At 49.1% G+C, this 15,735-nt stretch overlaps 1 protein-coding gene across 1 annotated transcript; it reads left to right on the top strand.

The window, feature by feature from the left end:
* Positions 1 to 263: 263 nt before the first annotated feature.
* On the top strand, positions 264 to 8,872 carry CDC42EP2 (CDC42 effector protein 2). The gene is made up of 2 exons (XM_025446073.3): positions 264 to 399; positions 5,476 to 8,872. The coding sequence occupies exon 2, from the start codon at positions 5,835 to 5,837 to the stop codon at positions 6,477 to 6,479; it is 645 nt and encodes a 214-aa protein (XP_025301858.1). The 5' UTR covers positions 264 to 399; positions 5,476 to 5,834; the 3' UTR covers positions 6,480 to 8,872.
* The last annotated feature ends 6,863 nt before the right edge of the window (positions 8,873 to 15,735 follow it).

The following is a 15,735-nucleotide window of genomic DNA, read 5'->3' as shown; positions in this document are numbered from 1 at the left end:
CCCCCTTAGCCCTCCGAACACCGAGAGTCTGGGCCCGGCAGGCGCAGCGGGAGTCCGCGGAGTCAGCCCCGGGCCCCACACCTCCTGGCCCGCAGCCGCCGAGCCCGCGCTGGAACCCGCGCTCGCCAGCGCCTGCTGCTCGCGGGCGCCGCGCCACGGGCGGGGGAGCACGGGCGGGGCCCGGAGGGGGCGGGGCCCGGAGGGGGCGGGGCCCGGAGGGGGCGGGGCGTGGGCGGGGCCCGGCTGGGGCGGGCCGAGCATTGGCTCCGCGGGCCGGGGGCGGGGCCTCGGGGGCCAGGGACCTCTCTGCGAGTTCACAGCCGGGATCGTGTCCCAGAGCCGCTCGGTCCAGCTCTCGAGCCGTCGTAGCCCGCGGGTCCACCGCCTGCGCGCCTCAAGGTAAGTTCGGCCCGGGACTCTGCAGCCCGTCTGCGACTCCCAGGGGCCCCCCCGAGAGGGCTACCCCCGTGGGGTCCCTGCTCCTGTGTCACTACCGCACAGGCCCTTTCCCCGGAGCCTCGGGCTACACGGTGTTTCCCGCCCGCGCCTCGGTCCAGGCGGCCACGCCCGCGCCTCCTCCGCCTGCGAGGCGCTGCTCATCCCGCACCCGAACTCGTGGGCCCGCCCTCACTCTGCGCCTTCGCCCCCTCCCCACACCCGGACGCGGGAGCGCCCTCCCGCCGCCCTGCGTCCCCGCCCGGGCTGGGGGTCGTATTTTTAGTCTGTGATGAGGTGTCCTCCTATCTTTAGCCGGGGCCGCGAGTGTCCTGAAACGGATCCGGGCTGGGCGCTCGGGCAGAGGGCGGGGAGGGGTCGGCGCGGGAACCCGAGCTGCGGCTGGGGAACCGGGCCCGCGGGAGCCAGGGGTGGGGGCCTGCACGCCCGAGCTCTGGCCCTGCGCCGAGCGGACACTCGGACATCGCCCAGGCCGGAAAGCACGGGGGAGGCTCCTCCCAGAGCTTGGAGACCCTGGCAAGGTCCCCATCATCCCCTCTCCCCGCTACTGTCTGGTTGTGAGACCAGAACGCTCCGAGACAAGAAGATCCCTCGGACAATCAGTCTCTGGTACGTGAACGTGGGGCCCCTTGGAGGGCCCCTGTCTGGAACCCCAAGCGCGCTGGAGACCCTACAGCGCGCCGGGACTCCTGAGAAGCGGGGCGGCAGAGCGCGCGCCACCTAGCGGCCGCGGAGCCGAGCGCCGCCCCGCGCAGGGACCCCGGGAGACTCCGCGGCCAGCAAGCGAGCCAGCGCCCTCCGCCCCCAGCGCAGGCAGGCAGAGGCGGTCGCTTGGAGGATGGGGGCATTCGTTGTTGGTCTTGTTCAGAGCGCTGTCCTTGGATAATCAAAATGCTCGAGGAAGGCCCTACGGCTATTTGCGGAATGAATTGACGGGACTGACAGTGACCCGCTAACCCTGTCTGTTGTACATCTGCTCCCACTTGCACTGTGGCGGCAGCGTCTTCCAGTAGCCCTCTGTTGATGGCTTTGTCAGCCCATTTTATAGATGGGGAAAGTGAGGACCAAAAAGCTGAGGGCCACAGAATGAGTCCCAGATGGACATGGATTCAAGGTCCGGCTGCTGATTTCAACATCAGGGGGCTGCTCTTTGAACATCATTAGTGGAGAGTGGCCTAGTACTCCTCAGGCGACAGAAGGGGCTGTGCCTCCCGGAAGTCATTTTCTCTGAAGGAGGCCCAGGGCTCCTGCCCAGAGCAAGCTCCCGTCTGCTCCTCCCACTGCTGGGGGAAGCTGCCCCTCTGAGGCCCCCCACAGCCTTGTCCTGGTGGAGAGCTCATTCTCATATCTCTGGATCCTTGCAAGTTGGGGACCAAGTGACCCCAGCCTAGCTGGGAACCTGTCCTGCTCCTGTTTTCAGAAGTTGGGTGGCCCACTGCGTCCGAGCCACAGGGACCTGGTGCGTGCTGATACTCACTTGTCCTCTTACCAGCTGGGTGACCTCAGCAACATTCAGGTCTGTGAGGTTCAGCTTCTGCCTCTGTAAAAGGCTGTGCCTGGGAGCTTTAAAATGGGAACTATGCAAGGGCAGCTGGAGCCTGGGGTCTCACACTTGCCAAATCAGAATACTTGGGGCTTGATGATTGCAATTCCCAGCTCTCCCCTGGGTGGCTGACGCTGGCCCAACCCTCCCCCCCAGCGCCAGTTCTCCCCACATCTGGAATTGGGCGGGTACATCTGGCTCAGAGTGAGACAGCTGTCAGGGACGCCTGATTTGTTGTGGAAACACTCAGGCTGTCTTGGCGCCCTGTATGATTGGAGGGGGGACGACAAATCCCACCAGTCTGCCCCACTCCTTATGAGTGGAAAGGAAGGAAAAGCTGCCCCAGGACTGCTCGCCTACCAAGGAGACAGGTAGGATGTGTATGGGCATGCCCCCTGGTCTGGCATGGTAGGCGCAGGTAAATGTCTGTTCAATGAGTGAGGGATAGGATCACAGGACCTCGAGGTACCCACTGCCTCCCCCACTCTCCCTCCAGATCCTTTCAAGCTTAGCTGGAATTCTGCCATTGGAGACTCATTCCTTTGTTTCCTGTTAAGCGGCAGGTGCTCAGGGAGGGGCAAGATGTCCGGTCTCTGTGGCTCAGTGTGGCTGACCTGGGGTGTCCGGTCCTGGGGTGGGGTTTCCTGAGTGAGGGCCTGGGCTGGGAGTTGGGACTCTGCCTCTCCTGCATCCTCCTTCCTGCTCCCTCCTACCAGCCCCCTCATTCTCCCTTCTCCTTGCCCAGGATAGAGAATTGGACCGGCCAGGCCTCCCAGCCGTTTCTCCGCCCCTCTCTGGCCTATTTCCCACCTGCTCAGCTCCTGGCCGCCTGGGGAGGGGGCCGTGGAGGAGGGGTGCTCATCTGGCTACCCTCTGGATGACCTTGGACACGTTTCTTTCTTTGCTTTTTGTGCTCTGATTCTCCATCTGGGTTCTCTCGGATCCATGTACAGGGGCCAATCCCCCACCGTGGGAACGCCAACAAGGCCTTGCAACCCTTCCTTTTTCTATTAAACCACTATGACACCCCACCAGAGTGCTCTTATTTTCTCCACAATAAAAATAGCTTTAGTCTTTCTGATTGCATAAATACTATGTGCATCTAAATAATACATGCTTATTATTAAGAACTGAGCTTATAAAAGTATGAAGAAGAAAGTCAAAGTCATCTGAAATCTGCCACCTGAAAGATGAAAGAACCATCACCAACATTTTGGCAACCATCCTTTTCACAGTTACGTATATCATTTTAGAATAACAGTACTGAATATTGCAGGGAATTTTTTTTTCCAAGAGAAATTTTTTACTTTATAATGTATCCTTTGGTTACCTCAGCTTGCTTTCCCAGCAAATATCACAGATAATTTTTATCGAGGACACTTTTCCTCCCTTGGCACTGACCCCACCCCACCTTCCCTGCCCCCCACCCCAGTCTACACAGCCCATATAACCCAGTGCTGGTCTTCCAGATTCTTCTCTCTCTTCCCTAAAGCTGGATTATTTATTTATTTATTTATTTATTTATTTATTTATTTATTTATTTATTTATTTATTTATTTATGAGAGATACAGAGAAGCAGAGAATTAGGCAGAGGGAGAAGCAGGCTCCCTGTGGGGAACCCAATGTGGGACTCTATCTCAGGACCCTGGGATCACAACCTGAGCCAAAGGCAGATGTTCAATCACTGAACCACCCAGGTGCCCCCTCTTCTCTTTTTATATAGGATATTATCCTATTCGTACCTGTATCTGTAGGTACACGTGCATTCACGGAAAGGGACAGAGAGGAGGGGAGTTGGTCACTGCTATCAGAAATGGAATCTTTGGGCAACCTGGGTGGCTTAGCGGTTTAGCGCCACCTTTTGTCCAGTGCGTGATCCTGGAGAACTAGGATCAAGTCCCACGTCAGGCTCCCTGCATGGAGCCTGCTTCTCCCTCTGTCTCTCTCTCTCTCTCTCTCTCTCTCTCTCAATCTCTCTTTGTATCTCTATGAATAAATAAATAAAATCTTTAAAAAAAAAGAAATGGAATCTTTTTTAAGATTTTATTTATTTATTTATTTATTTATTTAAAAGATTTTATTCATTTATTCATGAGAGACACAGAGAGAGAGAAAGAGACAGACACAGGCAGAGGGAGAAGCAGGCTCCATGCAGGGAGCCCGATGTGAGACCCAATCCCGGGACTCTAGGATTCTGCCCTGGGGTGAAGGCAGGTGCCAAACCACCGAGCCACCCAGGGATCCCCTATTTATTTTATTTTAGAGACAGCGAGTGCTCAAGTAGGGTAGAGGCAGAGGGAGAGAGAGAGAATCTCAAGCAGACTCGCCACTGAGTGCAGAACCTGTTTTGGGGCTAAATCCATTGACCCCGAGATTGTGACCTGAGCCAAAACCAAGAGTCGGATGCTTAACCAACTGAGCCACCCAGGCACCCCAGAAATGGCATCTTCCATACTACTCTTTTGCATTTTGCTCTCTCCCTCAGCAATGCCTGTGCAAATCCCTCCAAAATGTTTTCTTTTTTTTATATATATATTTTTATTTTTATTTATTTATGATAGTCACACACAGAGAGGCAGAGACATAGGCAGAGGGAGAAGCAGGCTCCATGCACCGGGAGCCCGACGTGGGACTCGATCCCGGGTCTCCAGGATTGCGCCCTGGGCCAAAGGCAGGCGCTAAACCGCTGCACCACCCAGGGATCCCTCCAAAATGTTTTCTGGCTCCAATTTTTAAATGGGGATGAGAGGAGGGTGGTTGCAATGATGAAATGAGATGCGTTTGCAAAGAACTCAGCAAAATACCAGGCACAGAACAGAGTCCCCCAAAATATGTGTACCCTCCACTCCATCTTCCCCTCAGGTGCAGGGCAAGGCAGAGGGATGGTAACTATGGTTAGACTCAGTCCCAGAGCAAGGAACTGCAAACCTGGATGATAAAAGAGGAGCTGTGAGGTGACCTCACTTCTGGATGGGACTGAGATTGGGTCAAACAGAAGGGATCTGTCATTCAGTCCTGTTGGCTGAACACATACCATGTGTCCAGGCCTGGCTCAGACAGGTAGGAGAGACAGAGGTTACGAGATCTCTCTCCTTGATCAAGCCGGGGATTGGGACAAGTCTGTGAGAACCCCACAAACTTGGCACTTGCTATGTCTTGGGGCACAGTCAATGTGCAGTAGGTGGTGAGTACCCAGACAATGGTGATGAGCAGAGCCGGAGCCCCAGGGCAAGAGACTCAGGCTCCCAGGACTCAGGTTCGCCACTGGTCAGGAGAGGGGCTCGGTTCTAGCAATCAGGCTGTAAGGTGCAGGAAGCCTGTAAGCAAATACCTGCTTCCTCCAGCATGGCTCATCAAGGGAGAGTGACCCCACTTGGACTCCCCTGGGGCGGCTGATGCAGGGGGCCCGGAGATGACACGGATGCTTCTGCCTTTTGTCCTTCTGTCTCTGACTTTAATACCTTTGGTGTTTCAGCTCTTCAGCCCCCAGGAAGACACCTACGAGAACAAGACCTGAGAGCATCGCTGCATACGAGAGCTCCACCTTTCTGCTGCTGACTTTCCAGATCCATTTCAACTCTTTTGGGAGAAAGTGATTTTTGTTGTCTCAACCTTCTGACTTCATTGACTATTAATCTTTCTTTTTCTCATTCCTTGGGCCAACTTCGATCACATTCCACATCATAGTTTTAGTCCTTTGGTAGGTGTCTGTGTCAGGAAACCACGCTCAGGGTGTCTCTGGCTGAGGTGATAAGAGGAGGCAGCAGGAGGCTTCTGTCCCCACGGGTGCATTGTCCCCAGCCCCAGCAGCCAGGCCGGGGCACCGAGGTCACCATGTCCACCAAGGTGCCCATCTATCTGAAGCGCGGCAGCCGCAAGGGCAAGAAGGAGAAGCTGCGGGACCTGCTGTCTTCAGACATGATCAGCCCGCCGCTGGGGGACTTCCGACACACCATTCACATTGGCAGTGGCGGTGGCAGTGACATGTTCGGCGACATCTCCTTCCTGCAGGGCAAGTTCCACCTCCTGCCGGGGACGGTGGTCGAGGGACCTGAGGAGGATGGCTCCTTGGACCTCCCCTTCCAGTTCACCCGCACTGGCACGCTGTGTGGGCGTGAGCTGCCCGACGGGCCGTCCCCTCTGCTCAAGAATGCCATCTCCCTCCCTGTCATTGGAGGGCCCCAGGCCCTCACCCTGCCCACTACCCAGGCCCCACCCAAACCCCCGCGCCTGCACCTGGAGATCCCACAACCTTCCCCGCAGCCTTCCCCACAGGAGGCAGGGAGTGTGGACATCTGGAGGATTCCAGAGGCTGGCTCTGTGCACAATGGGCTGACCCCTGAGTTGGGGGCGGAGGAGCCCTTCCTGTCCCATGCCAGCTCCCTGCTCTCCCTGCACGTGGACCTGGGGCCTTCTATCCTGGACGACGTCCTCCAGATCATGGACCAGGACCTGGGCCACATGCAGATCCCCACGTAGGACCAAGGCTGGCCAGGCCAGGAGATCAGGATGGAGTGAATGTTAGAAGGCAGAGGGTGGCTGCAGCCCTGGCCTAGATGTCGGGATCCCGAAGTCCCACTGTGTGGTCTCTGGCCAGTGATTTCTTTCTTTGAGCCTTTGTTTCCCTGCCTCCCAGCCTCTCCCCAGGGGCAGTGTGCCTTACTGCTTTCCCCTAAAACCCCCCGAGGACACCTGCGGAAGTCAGCCCAAAGTGCTCTGAGCATCTTGGGCCAGCTGGACCCCCAACGCCAACTGCTCCTCCTCCTGCCCTCACATCCCTTGGATGAAGGTGCTGTCAAGGTGGACTCCTCTTCCCATCTGACTTCTGCCTCAGCCCCATGGGAGTTTGGAGGCAGGGGAAGCATGGCACAGCCAGCCAGACCTTTGGCTCCTTGTTCTGGATTAGGAACATGGCATCAGTGACCGAATGTCCCTCTGCCCTACCCTCTCACATGTCAGGAATTCTGGTGGCAATGAAACTTGCTGCTGCTGGTAGTCACACTCCCCACACCCTTAACCTAGGTTCCCTCCTGAAAACAGACCCATCTCTATGACCTGGGCTCACCCTGGGAAAGACCCCAACCTCAGAAGTCTTCGTGCCCTTTGAAATCTTCTACCTGATTCCAAGCCCATGGTGAAAAGGGAGCAGGAACAACCCAAATGGCAACTGGGGCAATTACAACATTGCTTCTGGTTTACAAGAGGTGGCTGAGAGCTGGTGTAAGTCAGGTGCCGTCCCCAGGCTGCTGGGGTCTATTGGGGGAGACCCGAGCATGAAAGAATAACCCCAAGTCCTAGTGCAAGGGACCAGCAGCTTCTCCAGCTTCAGAGGACTAAGGGAGCACACAGGAGTGAGGACCCCAGCCCGGGGCTGAGAGGGATCCAACAGCGCTCATCAGCACTACTTAGTGAGCATTTACAGGGCACGCAAGGATGTTCCAGGTGCTGGGGATATCAGGCAGACTCAATCCCTGCTCTCCTGTAGCTTATATTCTAGTAGGAAAAGATGTTCAATTTGTAAGCAAGTAAGATGATTTCCAATTTTGTTGAACACCATGAAGATAATGAGATCAGGAATTCCTGAGGTGGAGGTGCAGCTGGTATCAGGGCCCATTAGGATGGTCAGGTGTGACTCTGAGCCAAGCCTGAAGGCTAAGATACGCTTGTGCATAAGCAAAGGGCCTGAGGCACCAGAATGAATGACAGAGGAGCCTCCATGTGGTGAAGAGAGCATAGATCTCGGAGTGATCTAATCTGTATGAAACTCAGTTTTTCCATCTCTAAAATAGAGTCAATGGTACCTACCTTGCAGGGTTGTGGGAAAAATTAGGGACAATGTTTACGAATTGCCACGTGGAAGGTATTCAAAAGTGGCTGTGGATATGAAGGAAGGGGCTTGGGAAAGGCAGGACTGAAGCTGGAAAAGCAGGTTGGCGTCTGCTGGGAATAGCTTTGCTTGCAAGGCTAAGGAGAAAATGGGGAGCTAGAAGGATTTTAGCAGGAGAAGCATGTGGTCAGATCCAGGTTTTAGAGGGATCACCACCCGGGCCAATGGATGATGGACCATAGGTCAGAAAGGAGGAAGCCATTGCAGGATGTGGAGGCCTGGACGGGCCAGGGACAGTGGGGACAGAGGACGGGACAGTGTTAAGGTGGGGGTTGTGTCTGATTGGTACAGACCACGGAGGGGGGCCAGAGGCAAGTTCAAGTCTTGGTCTCCCCTTCTTCCATTCTCTGCTAATTCTTCTCCATCCTTCTGACCCTGCGAATCCAAGCCTCCCACCTTGCCCCCAGTCTTTCCTGCCTCCAGCCCCTGTGTCGGATGTCATAGTGGGGAATTTGAATTTGACCAGGAGGCATTTTATTGGCCACAGGGCTATGAGTGTGTGTGTTAAAATATATACAATATGAAATTTACTATTTTAACCATGTTTTAAGTGTATGATTCAGTGCCATAAAGTATATATTTTGCAACCATCACTACCAACCATTCCTGAACTTTTTTTATCTTCCCAAAGTGAAACTCCATACCCATGAAACACTAATTTCCCCTTTCCTTCCCCCCAGCCCCTGGTAACCACCATCTACCTCCTGTCTCTATGAACCTGACTACTCTGGAGACCTGATGTAAGTGGAGTCACACAGTATTTGTCCTTTGGTGACTGGCTTATTTTGTTTAGCCTGACGTCTTCAAGGTCATCCACCCTGCAATGTGTGTTGGAATTTCCTTCTTTTAAAGGCTGAATAATATTCTATTATCTACCTTTACCACCTTCTGTTTATCCACTCATCCATCAATAGACACCTGATTGCTTCTACCTTCAGGCTATTATTGTGAACAACGCTGCTATGAACATGAGTGTACAAATATCTGTTTGAGTCCTTGCTTTTAATTCTTTTGAATATATACGCAGAAGTGGAATTGCTGGATCATACTATGGTATGACATACTGTGTCATTCTATATTCCTCATTTCTTGAGGAACCACCATACCATTTTCCATAGAAGCTTCATCATGTTATATCCCCACCAAACTTTGTCTTTTTAATCTGAAAATTTTGCCATCACTTAGAGATTAGGGGTTTCACTATCAGTAGTGGGATTTTATTTTATTTTTTTTTAAGATTTTATTTATCTATGAGAGACACACAGAGAGAGGCAGAGACGTAGACAGAAGGAAAAGCAGGCTCCTCACAGGGAGTCCCATGCAAGACTCGATCCCTGACTCCATCCCTGGACCCGGGATCACACCCTGAGCTGAAGGCAGACGCTCAACTGCTGAGCTACCCAGGTGTCCCAGTAGTGGGATTTTAACCCAGGCCTGTGCCTCTACCTGACTGCAACCCCCTCCTCCAACAGGGGTTCCACCTTAGCCCCTGGGAAAGTGTGAGGGCAAAGCAAGAGGAGCCGAAGCCCAGCAGCTCCTTGCCTGCAGGCTCCCTCTCTGTGCTTAAAAGGCTTGTCCCTTCTGCCTTGGAAAAGGGAGACAAGAAAAAAGGAAACCCTCCTTAGAGCTCTACCCAGCTGGAAGACCACACCTTCACCCTGGACCTGAGCTGAGATCAGGGTAGCCATGCCTGTCTTGGTTCCCCTGGAACCGTTCCTCACCCACCCTGCATCAGGGACCCAAGGGCCCTGGGAAACCACTCAGGGCTGCTGTGTCAAGCTGGAAAAAGGGGCCTAGGCAGGCCATCTGACCTGAAGCGTCAGATGAACTAAATTAGGAATACTTGTGAGACACCTGGGTGGCTCAGTGGTTGAGCATCTGCCTTTGGTTCAGGTCGTGATCCCAGGGTCCTGGGGTGGAGTTCTGCATCAGGCGACCTACAGGGAGCCTGCTTCTCCCTCTGCCTATGTATTTGCCTCTCTCTGTGTTTCTCATGAATAAACAAATACAATCTTTTTTAAAATAAAAAAACTAGGAATACTTGCTTGCACCAAAGTAGCCATGGATGAACAGAAGGATCTTTCCTCTTCAGTTTGTACAGTACTACCCGGGCACCATGCCCTACAAACACCACCCACAAAAAGGAATTCCCAAAAATAGGAACAGAAACTGTGGGGTGGCCAAAGAAATGACTGATGCCCCTATAGTCTACTGTTTTAAATGCCCAACATCCATGCAGTACTTACTATAAACGTAAGATAATATAAGCCTCCCTAGTATAATGCATCTACTCTTCTTTCTGTCAAAAATATATTCACACACACACAAAATATATATACATACATATATGTGTATATATATATATATATATATACACATATATACATACATATATGTGTATATATATATATATATATACACATATATGTATGTATTCACTCTTCTTCCAAAGAGAGACAACTCAAAATCTTGTCAATGATCATATCCACTTACAAGTCCAGGATTCCCAGGTGTTTTGTTTGGGGGGTTTTTTGCAATTTTTTTTTACCAACCCATCACAATGTTTTGCAAACTATGAACCATACTGTAAAGTTAGTTACCTCCAATACATCCTATATTTGAAAGTGGAAAGGAGAGAAGAATGGGAAAATTAAAATATGTAAAAATATACTTGACACAGCAAGAAGAGAAGTATCTGTAGAAGCTATAAACTTTGGGACGCCTGGGTGGCTCAGTGGTTGAACGTCTGCCTTCGGCTCAGGGTGTGATCCTAGAGTCCCGGGACAGAGTCCCCACATCAGGGTCCCTGCATGGAGCCTGCTTCTCTCTCTGCCTGTGTCTCTGCCTCTCTGTCTCTGTCTCTCATGAATAAATAAATAAAATCTTAAAAAAAAAAAAAGCTACAGACTTTTTCTACAATGGAACTGTAGCTGGTATGAATAACTTCCCTTCCTTCACTATCCAGTTTGTATTCCCTTTGCCTTCAAAGATTTTCTTTTACTTTTTTTTTTTTTTTTTTTTTAGGGATTTTTTAAAAAAGATTTTATTTGACCGAGAGAGAGTACAAGCAGAGAGAACAATAGGCAGAAGGAGAGGGAGAAGCAGTTTCCCTGCTGAGCAGGGAGCCCAATGTGGGGCTCTATCCCAGGAAATGCAGGGCTCAATCCCAGAACCCTGGGATCATGACCTGAGCCAAAGGCAGACACTTAACCGACTGAGCCATCCAGGCATCCCTATTTAAAAAAAAATTTTAAAGTAACTCTACCCCCAACATAGGGATTGAATCCACAACCCTGAGATCAAGAGTTAGACTTCTATTTTTAAAGAACCCGAGTCCTCCATGGATCTCTCTGTATAAGAATTGACTTTTTCCCCAAAACACTTACTTTGAAACATGTCAAACCTACAGAAATACTGAAAGACTAGCACAATGTACATCCACATACCTTCATCTAGATTTGGTCATTTTTACCATTTGGCCTCGTTTGCCTTATTCTTTGCCTATAAAAACTTTTTTCCTAACCTTTTGAAAATAAGTTGTGGACACTGTTACCCTTCATCCCAAATACTTCTAGCCCATGAAGTCTTTATTTAGCTTGCTTTAGTTTTATTTGGCTTCTTCAATCTATAGATTCACATCTTTCACACTGTTGGAAAATTATCATTTTCTTTTTCAACGTTGCTCCTGCTCCTTTCTCTCTCCTTACCCTCTGACATTCCAATTACAATTAATGTGTTTTAGGAGGCACCTGAGTGGCTTAGTTGGTTAAGCATCTGGCTGTTAGTTTAAACTCGGGTCTTGATCTCAGGGTCATGAATTCAAGACCTGTGTTGGGCTCCACACTGGGTATGGAGCCTACTTAATAAAATAAAAAATTTTAAATGTATAATAGATCTCCCAATATATCTGTTTCTGCTCTACTTCTGTATTTTTTGTTCTTTTGTTTTTCTATGCAGTGTTAAGGACAATTTCTGCCTACCTAGCTTCTAGTTTCTATGTTCCTTCTTCAGCTATGAGTAATCTGCTTAAAGGATTCATTCACTGTGTTCTTAATTTTGGTTATCTTATTGTTCAGTTTGAGAAGTTCCATGTTGTTCTTTTAAAATTCTTTTGTGGCACTTCTTAATAAGTACTTGTCCCCAAAAGATGTTTTTCTGCTCATTTTTAACTCCTCTAAACACAGTAAGCCATGTTATTTTATGGTCAATATAAGATAATTCCAGTATGTACAATCTTTGGGTCAATTTCTGTCTTATATTTTTTGTATTGTTTCTTGTGCCAGGTTTTTCCTCTCTGTTTGCCTGGGTATCTTTGATTACAGGCTGGATGTCATATCTGAAAAAGCTAAAAAAATAATTTGAGGACCAGGATAAACAGTGCATTCCTTCATAAAACCTATTACTCCATACCAATATGCATGTATCTGCCAGGTGACCTGGGGCAGGATAAGGATGGGTCTATTTTAATCCAAATTCAAGGCTTAAGCTTCTCTGAACCACCCAGATACAATTCTGGGCTACAAGTCCATACAAGTTGGGATCCCATCTTAAAGTTGTCCGTCTGTGGAGGGGTGTCCATCTTCCTCCCTTCGGCAGGCTTTGGATTTTGATTTTTAACCCTCCCCACCAAAAACCACCAACCAACACCTCAGTTTCACCTCAGTTATATCCTCCAGATTAGTAAATGTCCCCAGGACAAAAATTGCTTCGAATTCTGAGTTTACCTCTTTGGGTTTTAGTTTCCTAAATATCAGTCCAGTTATTCTTCACATCATTAGCTTTTCAATACCTTTAAAAGTTTTTTTTTTTTTTTCATTTCCTGTTTTTTAGTTTGTTCAGTTGATAAGATTGGAATTAAATACCTAACTAGGAGCTTGTCTCTCATTAACTACCCAAATGTAATTTTAGGGAGATGTCGAGTTTCATTTATATTTCTCCATGCCCCCACTGGTTAGTAAAAATCCTATTTCACCTTGACAATTAGAATCAATCACCCCAGCCAATAGTAGTACTTCCTTTTTACTTTTTTGCCCAGTGGCAAGCTGAACGAAAAAAATAGCCAATTGGCAGTCTTAGTTCCTAATTCAAAGGAATCGTTGTTGTGCCCCCTGGTGGAAGCATTCCTCCCTGGGCTCAGGCTGAACCCAGAGGCGCAGGAATAGGAAACATTTTGCAAGTCATTAGTTGAGATTGGGAGAGACTGCATCCCACTTCCATTCCTTTGTTCCTCCCTGTAAGAGAAACACTGTATATGCAGGTCACTGGTTCAGAGCATCTGTTGTTCAGTGATGTGGCATGTCTTAAAAGAATCCTAAAAGATGGACCCCTGGGTGGCGCAGCGGTTTGGCGCCTGCCTTTGGCCCAGGGCGTGATCCTGGAGACCCCAGGATCGAATCCCATGTCGGGCTCCCGATGCTTGGAGCCTGCTTCTCCCTCTGCCTGTGTCTCTGCCTCTCTCTCTCTCTCTCTCTGTGACTATCATAAATAAATAAAAATTAAAAAAAAAAAAAAGAATCCTAAAAGAACTGAAAGACATTCGTTCTGGGCCCTTAAACTACCTTTCTGGTTATACGGAAATGGCCTACATATTATTTCTAATGCTTTTCATTTTAAATTTATTTTTTTTTAGATTTATTTATTTATTCATTCAGAGAGAGCGAGAGAGAGGCAGAGACACAGGCAGAGGGAGAAGCAGGCTCCATGCAGGAAGCCCAATGTGGGACTCGATCCCCGGTCTCCAGGATCACACCCTGGGCTACAGGAGGCGCCAGGGTGCCACTGGGGCTGCCCTCATTTTAAATTTCTTATTGAAATATACATGCTGTGAAGTGCCCAGATTTTGTGTGGTTCAATAAAATTTTATAAAGTGAACAAATCTATTGTACCCACTACCAGATGAAAAAGAACATAACTAGCACCTTTCATTTTTTTAAATAATAAATTTATTTTTTATTGGTGTTCAATTTGCCAACATACAGAATAAGACCCGGTGCTCATCCCATCAAGTGCCCCCCTCACTGCCCGTCACCCACTCACCCCCACCACCCGCCCTCCTCCCCAACTAGCACCTTTCATGGCACTTCTTGTCACTATCCTCTGAAGAGAAGTACTCTTGAGTTTTCACCCCAGAGATTAGTGTCTGAGTAAGGTTTTTTTTTGTGTGTGTGTGTAAGTTTTTATAAGCGGAATCATACGCCATGCTTTCTTTTGAAACTGGCTTCTTTCACTCAATATTAAGTTTTTGAGATTCGCTCATGTTGTTGTAGAAAAATAATTTGTTCTTTCCATTTTGTTTAATTCATTCTACTGTTATGGGCATTGTTTTTTTTTTTTTTTTTTTTCAGGCTTCAAGCTACTACAATTAATGCTGTGGTGTACATACTTGCACGTGCTTTTTGGTGTATATATCCACAAGTGAAGTTGCTGGGTCATAGTATCTCTGTGTGTTCAGCTTTAGTGATAAAACTGTCTTAGTCAGCTTGGGCTACTATAACAAAATATTATAGACTGGGTGGCTTAAACAACAGACATTTATTTCTCACCATTCTGGAGGCTGGGAAATCCAAGATCAAGGTGCCAGCAGATTTGGTGGCCGGTGAGAACCCGATTCCTGGCTTGTAGACATCTGACTTCTTGCTGTGACATTACATGGCCTTTATCAGGGAGAGAGATCTCTGTCTTCCTCTTCTTATAAGGGCACTAATCGCATCATGAGGTCCCCCCCACCTTCATGACCTCATCTAAACCTGATCACTTCCAAACAGCTCACCTCCCAAATATCATCATGTTGGGGGTTAGTACTTCAACATATGAAGAAGGGGAGCACAAACATTCAAGCCACAACATACACTGTACTTTTCACTCCTGCTTTGGAGTCACCTCTGATACTCTTTGTTCCCACAATCATTTAGTTCCTAGGGGTAAAAGAGTGGACCGGTATTGTTTCTGGTTTTTTTTCCCAAGCTGCTGGCACCTATTCTGCAAGTTGAGTGCAGGGTAGGCAGTGACAAACACCCCGCAACTCTCATCTGCCAAAAATTATTTTAAGGCACAGTGATGGTAAGATGTCACCTGGTTCTGAAATATTAAAATAGGGGATGGGGGCAAGAAATATACGCATCTCGGAATTTATGGAATGAGGTATATGGCAAAGACCATGGCCTAAGGACTGTGACATTTACAAGTGGAACAAAGGACAGACTTAACAAAAGAGGTAAAGGAACTTCAGTGTGCTTAGAGCACATCTAAGAGAATGCTGGTCTCAGAGACCCTGAAAAGAGCTTGAAAAAGGAGGGAATGTGGGGGGAATGTGGGTTGAACGCTGGACTCTTGATGTTGGCTTAGGTCATGATCTCAGAGTCATGGGATCAAGCACCCCCACCCCCATCGGGCTCCTTGCTCAGCGTATCCCTCTCCCTCTTCTTCTCACCCCCTCCTTTCACACGCTCTCTTTCTTAAATAAATAAATCTTTAAAAAGGAAAAAGGAGGGAATGGTCAGTGGTGTCATGGTGTCTGTGTTTCAACGAACCAGTAGGAACAAAATCATTAAACTGGGCAGAAGGGGCCTTGGAAATAAGTCAGCAGAGATACGGAGTATAAACAGAAACTTTGCCTTGAAAGGATGGAAAAAATGGGACGATAATCCAAGGCCACCATGGGCTGCTCTCTGATTTTTATTTTTTAAATTTGTAATTTTTGTTGTATTATTTATTTATTATTTATTTATTCATGAGAGACACAGAGAGAGGGAGGGAGAGAGAGGCAGAGAGACACAGGCCGGAGAAGCAGGCTCCATGCAGGGTGCCTGACGTGGGACTCAACCCCGGGTCTCCAGGATCAGGCCCTGG

Source organism: Canis lupus, chromosome 18, assembly GCF_003254725.2.
Source record: "Canis lupus dingo isolate Sandy chromosome 18, ASM325472v2, whole genome shotgun sequence".
In the NCBI taxonomy this organism is placed as follows: Eukaryota; Metazoa; Chordata; class Mammalia; order Carnivora; family Canidae; genus Canis; species Canis lupus.
The sequence above is the reverse complement of the archived record's forward strand: the minus strand, read 5'-3'. Positions and strand labels throughout refer to the sequence as shown.